The sequence below is a fragment of the Lepidochelys olivacea genome (assembly GCF_965140295.1).
Source record: "Lepidochelys olivacea isolate rLepOli2 genome assembly, chromosome: 3".
Lineage (NCBI taxonomy): Eukaryota > Metazoa > Chordata > Testudines > Cheloniidae > Lepidochelys > Lepidochelys olivacea.
This window is the reverse complement of record NC_140413.1, coordinates 6,514,758-6,531,727: the sequence shown is the minus strand read 5'-3', so window position 1 is coordinate 6,531,727 and position 16,970 is coordinate 6,514,758. Positions and strand designations below refer to the sequence as shown.

At 53.9% G+C, this 16,970-nt stretch overlaps 1 protein-coding gene across 2 annotated transcripts in view; it reads left to right on the top strand.

Annotated features, from left to right (window-relative positions):
* Positions 1-330: 330 nt before the first annotated feature.
* EFR3B (EFR3 homolog B) overlaps positions 331-16,970 on the top strand; it is a 133,110-nt gene continuing 116,470 nt past the window's right edge. The window contains exon 1 of one of the 2 annotated variants that reach the window (XM_084623863.1): positions 331-467. In XM_084623863.1, coding sequence (XP_084479989.1) covers positions 428-467 — 40 coding nt within the window. In that variant the 5' untranslated portion in view covers positions 331-427. Of the gene's footprint in view, positions 468-11,141; positions 11,221-16,970 lie in introns of those variants that run through there. The other variant, XM_084623864.1, reaches the window with a different exon arrangement.

Here is a 16,970-nt window from a genome sequence, read left to right as displayed (position 1 = left end):
TGGGAGAGATCAAAAGAAAGTACAGAGAGAGCAAGAGAGAGAGAGAGAGAGAGAAAGAGCAAGTGAATGAGCCAGGGAGAGGGATGGATTCCTGATGAGCCAGAATTAGAGGGTTACAGAATCAGCTGAGAGGCAGCTGAAGAAATAAACAGTGGCTCTGGGAGGCAGGGAGCAAACAGACAGGCAGGAGGAGGGGGGGAAAAGCCAGAATAACAGGAGCCTTAAAGCCGAGAGCTGGGAAATTAGAGCAGTCAGGGGTGACTGTTTTTGCACAGGAGGCAAATTGGGATTTTTGCGGGGAGGCAGAGATTTGTGCGGGTGCAGTTTGCAGTGAGAGTCCTGGTCTCTGTGAAGGCAGGAGACGCAGCTCCTTCTCCTGCAGCTCTCTGCCCCAGCTGAAGGAGCATCCCCACACTGAAGTTGCCTGATGGATTGCAGAGCTGCTGTGGACCATCACGTTTGCAATGGTAATGTATTGTCTGGGCGCAGGGGAACACATGGGAGACAGGCTGGAAGTCAGGAGAGGAAGGATGGGCTGGTGGCTCAGGCTTCAGCCTGGGAGAACGGGGTTCTGTTCCTGGCTCTGCTGCAGACTCTCTGTGTGATCCCAGACAAGTCACCTAGGGGAGGGTTACTCTTAAAAAGCTGGTTTCAGAGTAGGAGCCATGTTAATCTGTATCCGCAAAAAGGAAAGGAGGACTTGTGGCACCTTAGAGACTAACCCATTTATTTGAGCATAAGCTTTTGTGAGCTACAGCTCACTGCATCCGATGAAGCTGTAGCCCACGGACGCTCATGCTCAAATAAATGGGTCAGTCTCTAAGGTGCCACAAGTCCTCCTTTCCTTTTTACTTAAAAAGCTGTGCTGGAGCAGCTTTGTGGGGGAGCTTTTCCCATCCACACAGTGAATCCACCTCTGCCAGAGGTAGTGACTGGGAGAAGCTCTTCTGTCCGCAGTGGGGGGTAGGTTGGTGTATCTGCATCACTCAGGGGTGTGGATTTTTCACACCCCTGGGCGACGTAGTTATACTGATGTAAGTTTGTAGTGTAGACCTGAATCCAGTCTCTCTGTGCCTCAGTTTCCCATCTCTAAAATGGGAACAATAATCTCTCCTTTCTTTCACCCTTTGTCTTGTTTGTTTCGATCGTAAACTCTTCAGGGCAGGGGCTCGCGCTGAATGAAATGGCTGTGACTCCAACTTCCCTCTCCCAACCTGGCTTAACCCCAGAAGGAACAAACAAGATTTTCCATTGTTTCATGTCACCTTCTGCTGAATGGAGGGTAGGTTTATTAAGTGCTGAGGGAAGGTCTGACCCTGGAGCACGTGTGAGTGGCTATCTCCAGAGAAATGAAAGTGGTGTCTAATTTTAGTTTCGGTTTGGCAGCAGTGGCAGCTGTGTCAGGAAGCCTGGCTTCCTCCATGTGGCGTTGCAGGATTGAGCGTCCCACGGACTAGGTGGTTTGTATGCGGTTCACAAGCGGTGGCCGAATACTAGAATGGGTGCAGGCCACTGGATCTCAGACATCCGTGTTTGCAAAAAGAACAGGAGTCCTTGTGGCACCTTGGAGACTAACACATTTATTAGAGCATAAGCTTTTGTGGGCTACAGCCCACTTCATTGGATGCATAGAATGGAACATATAGTAAAAAGATAGATATATACATACATACAGAGAAGTTGGAAGTTTCCATACAAACTGTAAGAGGCTAATTAGTTAAGATAATCTATTATCAGCAGGAGAAAACACCTTTTGTCGTGATAATCAAGATGGCCATTTAGACAGTTGGCAAGAAGGTGTGAGGATACTTTAACTTAGGGAAATGGATTCAATATGTGTAATGACCCAGCCACTCCCGGTCTCTATTCAAACCCAGTGTGTCATGGCAGACGCTATGTGGAAGCCCCCATGATAGAGCCCTTTCAGATTCCCCTCCCTGATTTGTGTTTTAACAAGCGAGCGTCTTCTTACAGGTTTGAATGCGGTTTCAAACGCTTTCCAGGGTTGGGATTGGGGTACCCCTCTGCAGTAGCAGAAATGGGTTTGCCTGCTACTGCCCTCTGCGGGGCAGAATGTCCGAAGGGCTTGTGTGTTCGCATGGCAGAGCAGTCTCTCTAGTTCACCAGGCAGCCGCCTGGGGCTTTGAGCTGTAGGATGGGAGTTCAATCTCTGAGGCTTGTAAATATCCTTTAGGCCACCAGCTGTTCTTGTGTATTAAGAGGCATTATGTCTAAGGGCAGGAAGATGATGAGACCCTGTCAATGTCAACAATGGAGAGGACTTATTCAGTGCGATCCATGATTTTATGGCAGACATTGACCCCCTACTGACAAGGCAGCATGGAGGCCAGGTTCCACATGGCCCCAAAGCGAGCACTAGTCATTCTGATTTGCCTTATGTAGGATGCAGGTCTCCATGCTGATCGGTCACACCCACTGAGGTCAGTGGAGTTCCTCGGCATGTACGGGGGAGTCACAGTTTCAACATCAGGCCCACAGAGTGGAAGGGAGCTGGTTAGGGACATTAAGCAAGTGGGTGGGAAGGCCTGAAACTGACCAGCTCCACCTTCCTTTAAATGTAATGTCCTGTGGTGAGAGGAGATGGGAAATGAGGGACAGGCAAGAAAACCATCACTTGATGGGGCAGAGCTGCACAGGGGGAAGGGTGTAATCGTACAGCCTGGTGTGTTAGAATACATGCATGCGGCAGCTGGATAAGCAATACAAAGGAGCCGCAGACTTTAGGGCAGGGATGTGAGGGCACTGGAAGGACTGCAAAAGTGTGTGGGGGGGGACTGTGGGGGGAAAGCAACCAAAATGGGCCAAATGTGGGTGGTGCTGAGACCCCACGTGCCAAGTCACAACACCACACACTCCCAGCTGCCCCTCCGTCATCACAGCAGGGAAGGGGTTCTGCCATTGCATCACCCAGCTCTGGTCAGGGGACAAGGGGGAGCTGGGCCCCCTGGATCCCTCCTCCTTGCGCCCCTGCCAAGTTCAGGGCCTCAGAAGTGTGTGAAAGGGGCGGTGGTTGTTTGGTGCCATCCCCCATCTCCGGCGCCTGTGCCGGGATGCCAAAGAGCACCCTAGGGGGATGGCACGAAACAAAGTGGCTATTGGCTTGCAATTTGATGTGGCAGCTGAGAAAGTTAATGTGACTTTGGGCTTCATACATGGCTGTGTCCATATTAGCATTGTATGGACCTGTAATTCTCAATGGGCGCAGTTCCACGTACAGTATCAATGGCAGGCCCTGTCATGTAGCTGGGGAGTAAGGCTCACCATGGTAAAAACACTTGAGCCTTAACTACCCTAGAACGTCTGCTACTGTTATTATAGGTGGAGCTGAACCTGCTGGGGAATTATAGCGGAGACCAGGCCACTAGAGGCTGATGATGTGGAGCAGGGACAGGATCCTTTCCTTTGTGGCCCTGGTGGGACTGCAGCTTGATCACTGCAGTCCGTTCTGGGCATTTCAGTGCAAGACAGACGATGCTTTGTCGATTTCACACAAGAGAAACATGGGGCTAGATCAGTGCTACTCAGACCTCAGTGGAGCAGGAGTCAAATTAGCCATCAGCACGACCCAAAAGAGCCACAGGAGTGGGAATTCATTGTTTCACTCAGTAAAGTACTATATTCCCGAGCCTCTGTTTGCCCGAAGCTGGGAATGGACGACAGGGAATGGGTCACTTGATGATGACCTGTTCTGTTCATTCCCTCTGGGGCACCTGGCATTGGCCACTGTTGGAAGACAGGCTACTGGGCTGGATGGGCCTATGGTCTGACCCAGTATGGCCGTTCTTATATATTTGTATTTAAACAGTATAGTAGGAGGAATATTTAGTTAATTTATATATTAATTAATTAATATTTAGTTTAGATATATAAATAAAATAATACTTGGTCAGTTATTTTGCTGTGAGAATTATATATATTTAATTACTCTGTGTGTGTGTGTATATATATATATAAAATTTTCACAGCAAAATGACTGACCAGGTATTATTCTTTTATCAACTACAATTGGTTAATAACAAAGTAAAAGCCTCCTGATCAGCTAATAACTTAGACGGGTTAATAATTAAATCGCACTATGTTTTAATATCATGTGCTGCAAAGAGCTGCAGGAGACGCATTAAAGAGCTGCTTGCGGCTCCCGAGCCTCAGTCTGAGTGTCACTGGGCTAGAGGGACAGACAGGCTTGGGAAAGATTAAAAGAACTGGACACTTTGGAGAAGTGATGGCCAAGTGCGGGAGAAGGGAGGAAGGATGATGACCAATTTACAAACCAACTGTAGCGAGCAGCGGATGCGGTGTTGTTGTCACTGTGTCGGGGCCCAGGATAGTAGAGAGACAAGGTGAGGGAGGGAATATCTTTCATTGGACCATCTTCTGTTGGTGAGAGAGACGACCGTTCAAGCCACACAAAGCTGCTTTCCAGGTGGGTCCCTGTGTAACTGGCAGCATCCAAAGCATTAACGATGAGTTAAAACTGGGGGAACACGGCTCTGTAGGCTCATCAAAGAAAATGCGCGATAAACAATCTAGAAGGGGATGGCCCAGCACTTAATTTACTGGAACCGGCCTCTCTTAATTCGAGAAGTAGTTCTTTACGAATCCTGGCTGGGTGACAAAACGTATCAAAGGGCTAGATGTGCTGAAGTATCAGAAAAGAGCAGGCCCATAAATCAGCGGGCAGTGGGTGCTGCTTTGCAAACAGCCTCCCTGCAGCACTCTTCATGCCAAGTCTGTTGGTGATCAGAAATTCTGCCACTGCAAAGTCTTTGTATCCAGTGGTTCCATACGGCTGATTGCTCCCTGGACCCAAGCAGTTTCATGAGCCTTGCGCTGATGCAATGAGAAGTTGATGTCTGAGACACCTCCCTGCCCTGCCCTTTCCAACCAGTACCCTCTCAAAGTTAGCATTGCAAACCCCAGCGGGGAGCATGCCCTCCCCAGCCAGTGTCCAGAGGCGGGAGCGAGGAGTCCTGGCTCTGCCAAAGACCTGCTGTCTGGGGTACGTCACATCCCCTCTCGTGCTGCGTTTCCCCCTGTTGAATATTGATGCCTCTTTGGTAAAGTGCTATGAGATCTACAGATAAATGTCAGGTTTCAGAGTAACAGCCGTGTTAGTCTGTATTCGCAAAAAGAAAAGGAGTACTTGTGGCACCTTAGAGACTAACCAATTTATTTGAGCATAAGCTTTCGTGAAGGTGCGAGAAGAGCTATGGATTCCCATGACTAATCAGAGCTCCTTATGTTTTTTGTGGTCTACTAGCAGCCGGATGCCCAGATTTTGACCAGCTGCATCGTGGCACTTGGTGATTAGCACATGAGAAGAGCCTAATATCACGAACCTGCCCTGACACCATGAGCAGGGGGCAAAATAGGGAGCAAGGAGCCATGGCTGGGGTATTCTTCAGCCCTGCAAAGCCTCATGGGGTTATTGAAGCATGGGCACAATTTAGGGCAGCCCTAAGGCCAGAGGCCTCATCAGCCCTACTCTCCTGAATAAGGAAGATGCAGAGCTCTGGCCCTGCAGTGGTGCAAGGATGAATCAGGCCTAAAGAAGAGTTTGATCTGGCTCCTGAAATGAATGAGGACCCAGTGGGGTGACATGCTCCCTGTGGGTGGCAGGGCTGGTAGGACATGATTCACCTCTTCCTGTTTTCTGGGTGTCAGTTTCTTAGCTTCATGTTTGGAAGCACAGAGCATTCCTGTTGGTGCTTCCTCGGGGTAGCTCCCCCCCCGCCCACTGTGTGCTAGGCGTGAGGAACAAGCGGTCCTTGGGAGGGAGGGATCTGAGTTGGGCATTGGGTGGTCTGTCTGCGTTCAGTGCTGCTGCGGGCACAAGTCGAGATTTCCCTCCCCTGGCCAGGCTTTGGCTGCAGAGCGCTTCCAAAGGCAGATGGCTTCTGTGCCACCTTTGGGCTGTCATGGTGGCTACAGATTCTGCCCCAGAGCCCGTTCCCAGTGGAGTGCAATGGGGGCTGCACCATTAGAAGTGCAGTCAAGACTTTAGACTAAAGTCCTTTCTCCCCATCTAGTAGCTGCAGTCCTGAAGGGAATTAAAGCTCCATATGGTGCCTCTCAAAACAGGCAGCAGGGCAGAGGACGTGGCAGGATTAGATCCAAGCTCCCTGGCTGAAGGTATTTGTCTGCCGTTTGTCTCTCGACTTCTCAGCTCGGGAGGCTGGTTAGATCCCCGTTGCTGCTCAGTGTTCAAGTGGCAGTGACATTCATCTCGGGCCAGGAGGCTGCAGCCTTTCCTTTCAGATGTGGATGGTGGGAGAGTTCCCCAAAGGGCTAGGTCTCCCATTACTGACCTGGCCTGGCTCAACGTAGCCGATTAGATGTGACCGAAATGCCACCGGAAGGATAGAGCTTGCATTTGCCTCTCGGGCTACGGAGCCAATACCCAGGCGTAATACAATGTAAACTCAGTGGTTGCATAACGATTATTTAATATTTACATGACCACAGTGCCTCCCTTAGAGGTCCCCATCAGGATCACTGGGAATTGTGTCTAGGGCTGTGCAAACATATACGAACACATGGCCCCTGCCCCAAAGAGCTTACAGTCTCAGAAGACAATTGACATATGAAGGGCGCGGGAAAGAAGCCAGATAATTTGCTACAACTTTTATATTAAAAAAAATGTCAAGTGTCCCCCATCTGCGCCTTACGATAACCAGCGTTTGATGCATTGGGTGACAGAGCAGCAGCCGCCAGCCCCCATCTGTGCACACATTACATATGTCCTGGCCTGTCCTAGAACCTCCATCGCGCTTGCCACCAAATCATCAGCCCTCCCCGTCGCACCAACTGTGAACGATCCCCCTGCACTCAGTGGGTTACAGGGGCTGGTTCTGCGTGAGGAGTGTGGCCCTGTCTTTCCGTTGGTAGCGCTGGCGATGCTCGGAGAGGGTTGCTCATTGAGGGTAGGGAGCCACAGAGACCAAACCCTGTCGTGCACTCTCCAGCAGGGAGCAATCCACTAGCCCCTGAGTGATGTGTTGATGTCGCCACTAGTTACCGGCCATTCAGCCGCATGGGAAGCAGGGCTAGATGCATGTGGCCCAGAGCCAAGATTCATTCACTTTCCCTGTGTGAGTCCCACTGGCAGCTCCTGGGCCCTTCTCTGGGAAGGGTGCTGCTGAGAACTCTGGCTTGCTGGATCCACGTCCTACCTGATGAGGATCGCCAATGCCTCCTCGGGTTTCACTTCTCCTGAGGACAGAGGGTAAATCAGTACAGAGAACTATTATCAATGGTATGTCTGTGGGGCCTTTGTTAGCTATGGCCAACTCAAGTCATCACGGGGAGTAAGTGTGGCCTAGTTGGGAGAGCAGTGGATGTGGGAGCCAGGATCTGCCAATACCTTGCTGGGCAAGTCATGTGGCCTCTCTCGGCCTCAGTTTCCCCATCTTGCTTCTCTCAGAGTGGAAGCTTCATTGGATTTCTTTTGCACCAGAGGGAGGTCCAGTCAGGAACCCCAGACCCAAATGCCTTCCAGCTTTGCTGATCTGGATTCCAATTCCCCTCGCATAACCGTTTGGGTCCATCTCTACTGAGTTCTCTCTCCATCCTCTTCCCCCTCCCCGACCTAGTCATCTTCAAGCATGCGCCCTCTAGGGACCTTATTTTCATTGGGTCATTGTGCTTCTTCCTGACATGCCAAGTGCAAGCTGAGTGTCTTCTGCTGACTCTCCACACAAGGGAGAGCTTCACTGTCTAATGCTATAGAATTTCAGTCGTTTCTAGAATCTAGGCCTGTTTGTTGGTTTGAAATACAGCACACCTGTATCTGTCTTCATTTGTTAACTCCCTCTCCTTGCCCCTTTTGCGCCGGCCTCTCCTGTCACCTGAACAGTGTTTTTGGAAACCTGTGCCACTCCCACTCCGCCGAACATTTAAAAATAGCCAGGTGTGATGCACAGATGGGCATGATATCTTTTGCTGTCCCTGCAGCTTGCTAGCCAACCTGGCTCCCAGAGCTGAGCTGCTGCAGACGTCATCTGTGATACTGCTGTGCAGGGCACAAAGATCTCTCGGCTGGATACGCAGTTGAAGCTCTTGTTGATGCGGGTTTTTTGGGCTGGGAGGCAGAGGTGGGGAATTCAGTTCTAGACAAAAACACAAGGGATAATGTGGGGAGGGATAGGGAGGGATGTAATAATCAGTGTTTTCCAGATTGGAGAAAGGATTTTTCAAACGTCCACATGGCTTATTGCCAGCAACAGAGAGTAATGAGACTAATACTGAGTACCAAGGCCTGGATTTGGAAAAGAACGTAGCTCCCATTTAGATACCTATGTAAATGGCAGGATTTTCAGACAGACTCAGGGATAATCCCCTCTGGAAGAGAGTGGCCTCCCCAGATGTTTAACTTGTTGTTGCTGAGGGGAGCAAATGGGAAGATGGGGACGTGTGACTCTCTGGTCTAGCTCTTCTCAGCCAATCTGCCACAGTGGGTCATGGGTAGCCAGACCTAATAGTCAGAGCCAGAGTCTGCAGTTTGCAAGGGAGGTGTCCAGAGTCAGCTGAGTCAGGATACTGGGAGGTCAGAGGCAGGAGACAAAGGGGAGATCAGAACCACTAGTCAGGAAGCAAGGTCAGAGGCAGGAGGCAAACTGGAGTTCGGGAACCACAAGTCAGATGCCAGGAGTCAAGCCGGGTAGGGACGCCAGGATATCAAGCCAGGGAAACACAGAAGAGGGAGCACAAGGCACACTATCCAGACCAGGTTGGAGTCCAGTTAGTTCAGACAACTTCCTGCTCCTGCTGCTGGCTTAAGTAGGGCTAGTGGGCCAATCAGCTGATTTGGGACTCTGCCAATCAGGGCGGAGCCTCGCACTGGGGCTGGGCAGGGTCCCATGTAAGCTGCTGCCAGCCACCAGGTGGGTGGAGGGTTGAAACATGGCTGCTGCCATAAACATTGTGGGCCTGGACTAAGACCCATATGGGTCATGATGGAAGCTCCTCTTCTCACCAAGACACCCTTTGCCACAGGAAGTGCAGAGCCTTGTATGAGTGGGGAACTACTGGCCTAGGCTGCATGGAGAGGGAGGGAGAAGATATCATGAATCAAGAGGAAAGAGTTCTTCTCAGATGATTACACCACTGTGCTAGGCTTTATTCTGCCTTACTCAATGCTGCTTGCTCAGTAATACAGAACCGAACGCCCCCAATCTCGTTTGATCTCGGAAGGCAATACTGAAGTTCCCAGCAGGGCGAGCTGCCTTCAGCGATGGAAAAATCTCTCTTACTAGCCATCCTTTCAGTAAGTCTCTGTTATGATTGCTGATAGGGGTACAGTACTATAAACGTGATTTTTTCAGAGGTGCTGAGCGCCCACAGCTCCTTGAAGGCTTCACCCGGGGCTGGGGGAACTCAGTAACTCAGATGTGTACAGGGCCTGATTGTCAATCTGCCTAGGTTCTTATATGGCCCCTACTTTCTGAGGACCTCACTGTCATTAATGGGTTTTATCCTCAGTACCTTGATGAGATAGGGAAACATCATCCCCATATGGGGGAACTTAGGCAGAGGGTAGATTAAGTGATTTACCTAAGGCCCCACAGGAAGTCTGTATCTGAGCCAGTAGCTGAACCCAGGTGTCCTGCGTCCTAGACTTATGCCCTGTCCATTAGATCATACTTCCTATGAATGCTAAGTATGGGTGTCCCTGACTTTGATATCCCAGGCCAGGAGTCCCAAGCCTTCTGGGGAAATGTGCCAGCTAAGTTTTGCCTGTACCAACCAGTGTTTGCCACCTCCTGTCTCGGTGCGTGTGCACTAACCTGTGACGGGGAGCTTGTGCTTGCCAGACTGTAATTCAGAGCAATCTCAGCTCCGTGCGACATGCTGAAGATCCAGCTTCACGTGGTGGTAAGGAGAGATCTTAAGTGTATTGATAACACATGTCTGGGAACCACTTGTGTAGCAGATGGTGCCCAGGACGTGGGCAATAGCAGTGACCAGGTTTTCAGGTGGCGAGGGGGACCCTCAGTAGGTGAAGGTCTGCTCAGCTGTTCTGGGGAAAGGCTACACCTACATTGCGGGAGGCAGCTGTCTCGCGTGGGAAAGGGGAATCCCATCTATCTGTCTCTTTCCAGAACAGAAAGTGGGGTATGTGTTTGGCTGACCCGGGGATCAGTTGCTAAGCTCTCAGAGGCTGTCACTGCCTGCTGGACAAATAACACTTTCTCCTGTTAAAGCCTGGCTTTGTTTCTTCTAGGGGTCGCTGGTTTATGGCCTGCCATGGACGTGAGAGATGGGAGCGGTGTCTTGCTTGTAGCAGAGTAAACACATAATGGGGAAGTAATGAGTGATTGATGGCCGCACAAGTCACAGAGCTCTGTAGTGTGGCCCATGGCTGCCATCATTTAAATACAGGGCCAGGGCTGGCACAGATTCCAGTCCCAGTGGGTGCTTGGACCAAGAGGGGGCATTGCAGACTGGGATCGGCAGTCTCCATCCCCCTGCTTGTAGGGACCACCATGGACAAGCTCCTCACAAACATCAGTTGAATTGATCCTCTCAGCATTGGCACTGTAGGAAGGATTATTGTGCCTATTTCAGGGATAGGAACTGAGGCCCATAGACACCTTAGGCCAGCTTTGCAAGTGCTCAGCCCACCCAGGCCCTGCTGGATTGTCAGACAGAAACCATCAGGCACCAGAAGGAGGAGCACTCTTGACAGGTGGAGCAGGGGGCAGGTGAAAAACCCGCAGTGAGCGACTTGCTCAAGGTCATGCAGGGATTGTGGGGGGAGCGCTGGGATTTGAACCCAGAGCTCCTGAGTCCCGGCTCTTCCTTCCCGGCTGGGCGCACCGAGGCAGTGGTGCGGGGACAGGGGCTCCATTTGATCCCCGACAGGTACAGCCCTGGGCTGGGCAAAGCTGGGAGAGCCGGAGGAGGAGCGGCTGCTCCGGTGTGATGGGGGGCGAGCCCAGCCCCAGGGCGGAAGGGATTTGGTCTGGGCCCCTCTCCCTTTGTGTGCGGGACGCTCCAGGTGCCAGCAGCCCCGGGCGGGGCGGATCCGGATTAACAGCCCCTCCCGGGGGCGGCTCTCCCCGCTGCGGAATGAGCCTCACGCCGCCCCATTCATGCTGCTGCCTCCGCCCACCCCGCCGCTCTCCGGCCCGCCCGGCGGCTGAGAGGCAGAGCCGGCGGCGGCCGCTGCGGGGGCCCGAGGAGCCGGAGCCATGTACGGTGAGAGAACCGGGCGGCGGATCCGGGGCGCATCCCCGCCCCCCAGCCCTGGCGGGCTTTGCGCGGCTGCCCCCCACCCCGAGGCTGGAGCCCCGGGGCGGGGAGAGCCCCCTTCGGGGAGCCCCCTCGGGGGCCGGTCTCTCCGGAGCGGGGGAGCAGAGCGGCCCCGTGCGCCCCCGCTGCGCCCCGGGCTCTCTGCAAGCGCCGCGTCCGGCCCCGCGCGGCTCTCGGAGCCGGCGCAGCGGTCCGCAGGCTGCCCGGGACGGGGGATCGGGTCCCGGTGGGTGCGGGGAGGGGGGGGGCGCAGCAGGGGATAAGGCAGCTCGGTTTGGCTGGGGGGGTTTCCCCCCGCCCCTGAGCTTGAGCGTCTGGCTCCGTCCCCAGCCACATTGCTGCTGCGTGTCCCCAGGGTGCTGGCGGGTCCAGCCCGGTCCCCCGCCTGCCTGGGCTGAACGGGGCGGTGGGAGCCCCGCGCTGGCTGGGCATCAGCGCCTGGCTCACGCCTGCCCCCCGCCGCGGCTGAGGAGGGAGGCCAGGCTGGGAGAGGGGAGGGAAACCCGCCGTGAGCCCCCCTCCTCCCCCCACCCTCCGGTCGCCCCCCCTCCCCCCACCCTCCGGTCGCTGGCTTCGCTGCGCGCTCTCCTTGCAGGGGCTGCTGCGGCGCCGATCGTGGGGCCGCTCTGGCTCGTGTAGACGCTTCTGGGGCGGCTGCGACCCCGGGCTGGCTGGGTTCCCTGCAGCGTGCGGGGCTGCCGGGCTTGGAACGGGCTAGTAGGGGGAAAATGCCCTGGGACGTGTTAGCCCGTAGGGGGGTGGGGTGGGCCCAGGGGAGCCGGAGGAAGGTCTTCGGCCGTCAGGTTCTGGTCCTGGGTGTGTGGCTGATTTGTGTGGTGGCCGTGAGCCAGTCGCTTTGCCTCTCCGTGCCTGTGTTTTTCTGTATAGGCATTAGGTGGTATGAGGTGATGTTTCCCCACCTCGCAGGGATGTTTGGGGCTTAATGTTTTTGTCCAGAAAAGAATCCTTGTCTGAGCTGTTTGGCTGAAACCTGCTGAAAAGGGCACGGTGGTGTCCTTGCGACCCTCGATTCTGGCCCCCGACCCTGGCTGTTGGCTGAGGACGGAGGAGCATGTGCCGGGCTTGGCAAGGCACCCTCTCCCTCTGCTTTCTTGGTTATGGCGCAGTGACAGGAAGGGGGTCTGCCGTCAGCGCCAGCCCAACTGGGGTAGGATTCCAGCTCCATCTCTCCAGAGGCCTGCTTGGTTCCTCGGAGGAACCGCACCAGCGGGTGGAAACAGACTGGGTGAAGCTGCTTGCTAATTTGCAGAAGCTCTCGCAGCATTTCTAAATCCTCAGCTCTGCACCTGCCCCGGGATGCCCTAAAGCTCTGAGTCCTCCAAGAGCATCAGCTGGTCATGCAGGTCTCCCACCCACAGGAGTGGCTGTTCGAGGGGCTGGGGTCTTGTTTGATGTTGGGATAGTCCCTCCCCACCTCCTCCCCGGGCCTGGGCACGGGGTCCAGACTGGGATCTGAACTCCGCAGCTTAGCTGCGGACTTATTTTCCCAGGAGCTTATAAGGGGGCACTTAACTCTAGACTGGAGACCTAGAGCAGCCATCGCTGTGGCCGGGAGCAGAGCACCCATGACCCCACTGGAGTCCCGGAGCTGCTAGTGCCCAGCACCTCTGGAAAAACCAGACCCAAAGGGTTAATTATGGGTATCAGGAGCCTTGGGGTCACAGAGGTTGAGGGTCTCCAAAATGTCACAGCTAACTCTACTGTATAAAATGCCATGTGGGACCTACCCCCTGCAGCTTGGGGACAGGGGGAAGGCCCAACTGGCAGTGCCATTTCATCTGTCTGATCTTAAAGGCCCCTGCTTCCAGGCTTGCTTGCCAAGCTTCCCTGTCCCATCCTATGACCCCTCCCTCTGAGATGGCACCATTGGCCAAGGCAGCGGTGCCGCCTGCCATCTCAGCTCTTCAGTTCTGGAGGAAGCACTTAGCTCTTACCAGACACAGCCTGCCTTACGGTTAGTGCTGGGCTAATGCCTTCTGCCCCTCCCAAAGCACCTGCTCCAGACTACTCAGTGTGCTCTCCTGCCCCCACCCCCCTGCCAAGCAAGGACTGGTGGGAAAATTGCAGAGCACTGCAGGACACACAAGGAAATTCTTCCGCACAATTCCCCAGATGTCACCACTTAAACTCCAGCCTGGAAGAGCACTGGAAACCAATTTCCTAGCTGCTGCATGTCCCTGTCGGCTGGAAGCGATCCAGGCCTGTAAATCTGTAAAGTGCTGTGGGATCCTTCTGGATGAAAGTCGCCTTAGAAATGCAAGGGATTATTGGTGTCTTTTTAATCGTTTTACTCTCTCTTGGGCTCTAGCAAGGATTAGATATTTAATGCCAGGTGATTTTTTTTTTCCCTTTGTTCAGGCACAGGACTACGCTTTTACCACAATAGGGGCTGGCAGGGAATTGTCCCCCAGTGACCTTGGTGGTTTCCCTCTGCTCTTTTCTGCAGTGCTGAGCAGAGATGGTCGTAAGGATCAGGTGGGCATTCTCGTCCTGCTGTCATGAGGGCCGAAGTGACTGTCCTGCCTCCGATGATCTTGAAGGGTTGAGACACCAGGCATGGCTAGTGCTGAGTCACTCCGAGCAGGGTTCGCTAGTCCTCTTCCTTCTGCTCTGATTCCCAGATGCTGCGCTTACACTCTGTTGTTAGACTCCGAGCTGCATGGTGGCTCCTCACCCATCTAGGCCCGTCCGCGCTGCTGGGCTGGCTGCAGTTGCAAATGCTTGAGGCAGGAGGCATGGACGTTTGGCTGCTCTGTATTCAGGAGCCTTTTACAGCCTCCCATGAGATCGCAACAGCCGGCCGTAGATCCTGGCTGTGCGTGGCCAGCGAGCAGCACCGATGCAGGAAGCCAGTCGAACGCAAACCAGCCTGCGGCCCAGGACTTCACCCGCAACGGGCATTCTCATCCCAGCAATGGCTGCCAGGACTTACGCTTCCAGGGCAGCAGTTCCCAGTGTTACCGGTGCTTTCTGCCCCAGGCTCTTTCTCCTTTGTATCCTGGTGCCAGCCCTCGGTGCACGAGCACCGTCTCCCACTGTGTGAGCTGTACCCTGCAGTGCGGCGTAGGTTGCTGCCAGTGCCGTCGGGCTGGGTTTTGGGGGAGTATCACCCTGTGATGCGTTAGATAATACGTCGTAGGGGTTGCCAGGCACTGGGTCTGCACTCCAGTAAAATAACCCCATGGCACCAAGTCTCAAAGCCTGGGTTAATTGGTTCAAGCTCACGGTGCTTGGGCTGTGGGGCCAAAAAATGCAATGTAGACATTCAGGGTCAAGCTGGAGCCCGGGCTCTGACACTCACCCCCCCGCCCCCGTTGCGGGTTTCAGCTGTGGCCGGGCTGCGGGTCTTTTTCTGCAGCGTAACGTGCCCTTAATCTTCCAAACTGGGGAAGCTGGAACCTCTGCCGTAGAGAAGGGCGCAGCTCCGACTGCTGCATGAAACCCCCTCGTTCCCTTCACCAGCCCGTGGAACGTGTCTCCGCTCCTCCCCCACCGAAGCGGCGGGCCACGCAGCAAGCTGAGGAAATCGGCGAGACGCCAAGGACAGCAACGGAAATGGCAGAGCTGGTTTTCCGAACAGCGTTACCACAACGGCGCCGTGGGAACCGCGCCAACCTGCCGTGTTCTCGGTGCCTCTCGGCGAGTGACCTCCCAAGCCCAGCAGCGTGTGCCCCGTCGCTGGTGCCGTGCGACGCTCAGGCCGGCTCTGCCCCTAAAGCCTAGGTTGAGCTGCCGACGTCGCCCTGTGCGCTGCGGTGAGGTCGCGCTAACTTGTGCCGGAGCAGCAGCGGGGCGGACAGAAGAACCCTTCCATCAGTCTTGCTACCGCCTCTCCAGGGGGGCGCTTGACGACAGCCGTGGGAAACCCCTTCCGTCGCTGTGGGAAGCGTCCACGCGGCTTGGCTGCCGCGGTGTAGATCTGCCCATCGAGGGCTAACGCGCAAGGAAATGGCTTGTTTTAGTTGTGGCTGTAGGGCTGGACCGGCAGTCGGTGCCCAAAGGTCTTTCTCCTGTTGCCTTGGCAGTGAGGTCAGCTCCTCTTCTGGATGCGTGTCTCGCATTTCTGTAGGGAAGCAGAATGGCCTTTGGTTAAGGGCCGGGAGTCAGAAGTTCTGGCTTTTATTTCTGTCCTGTCATGGTCTGCATGCCGCACGTTTCCTGTGTGCCTTAAGAAAAGGAGGACTTGTGGCACCTTCGAGACTAACCAATTTATTTGAGCATAAGCTTTCGTGGGCTACAGCTCACTTCAGATGCATCCGATGAAGTGAGCTGTAGCTCACGAAAGCTCATGCTCAAATAAATTGGTTAGTCTCGAAGGTGCCACAAGTCCTCCTTTTCTTTTTGCGAATACAGACTAACACGGCTGCTACTCTGAAACCTGTGTGCCTTGTAACTTACCCTGCCTTGTTTTCCCCTGGTCTCAAATGGAGAGAAGGCTAGTTACTGCCATGCAGCGGGGATGCGAGGCTTGATTCATCCATACTCGTAACGTGGGGAGGTGGGAAATGCTATAGAAGCGTAAGGGAAGGATTATTGTGAGAACAGCTCTGGTGTGAGGTGCTGGCTTGGGTGAGAAAATGTTTTTCACGCGTTCCTGTCCAAAAGTCCGTGAGGGTCATTCTTCCCATTCCGTAAATGGAGAAACTGAGGCATGGAGGCTAAGGCCACATTTGCAAGGGCCCACTCATTTTGGGTGCCCATCTTGATTTTCAGAGGCTGCTGCACACCTGCAGTTCCAGCTGAAGTCGGTGGTTTCATGGCTCAAGTCAGACATCCAAAGTTAGTACATACTTTTGAAAACAGGGCCTTAAGTGACTTTCCCAAGGTCCCATATCTCACTGCTAGGTGCGGTGATCCCTGTGTGCCTTGCATAGCCCAGGCGAGGTGGGAGTCGATTGACAATTCAGGCTGCAGTGGAGATGGTCACAGGCTGTCAGGGTTGGACCTATCCTGCCTTACCATCTACCCTATTGCTCCCGTCTATTTCTACTGTACCCATCACTGTGGTTTTTGATCACCGGCAGAAACTGCCGCCTCCCATGCGAGTGGAGCTGGAAAAAGACACGATCTCCTCTGAACCACAACAGCAACGGTGGAAAATCAGCCGCTTTGACCACCGCTGGAACAAGTGACTGCCATGTGGTGCGTCAGCACCCGCAGCCGAGAGCGAGTCATCGAGTCCTAGGCAGCAGGAATCTAACAACATGTTTTGCATTAACTCCAGAGCAGTGCATGGGGCTGGTTGGGTCAGCAGGTCAGGAAGAGGGGGATGCAAAGTCTGACTTTATTTTCTAATGAGTTACTTTAGTGCTCTCGGAAGTGCGGAGCTGATGGCCTGCTCTTCGATTCAGGCATGGGGCGGGCGGCAGCTGGGCTGGCTCCCCTGTAGAGCCCTCCATTGCATCTTGCTCCCACAAGGTAATTAACACACCTGCTATTCCTGTCTTATGCCATCTCCAGAGCGGAGGCCTTTGCTGTTCAGCTGGGTTGTGCCCATACAAGACACTTGTTACGATACCTGAATCCACACACACTTCCCCTGGCTTTCAGCCCTCTTACAAATGCTTAACACATCATGGTTTCATCAATATGTTTGGGATGAACCCAGACTCAAGTTTTGAGCAAGCCTGGGCCAACTTACGTCTTCGCATTGAAACTGCAAAACTTAGGGGTTG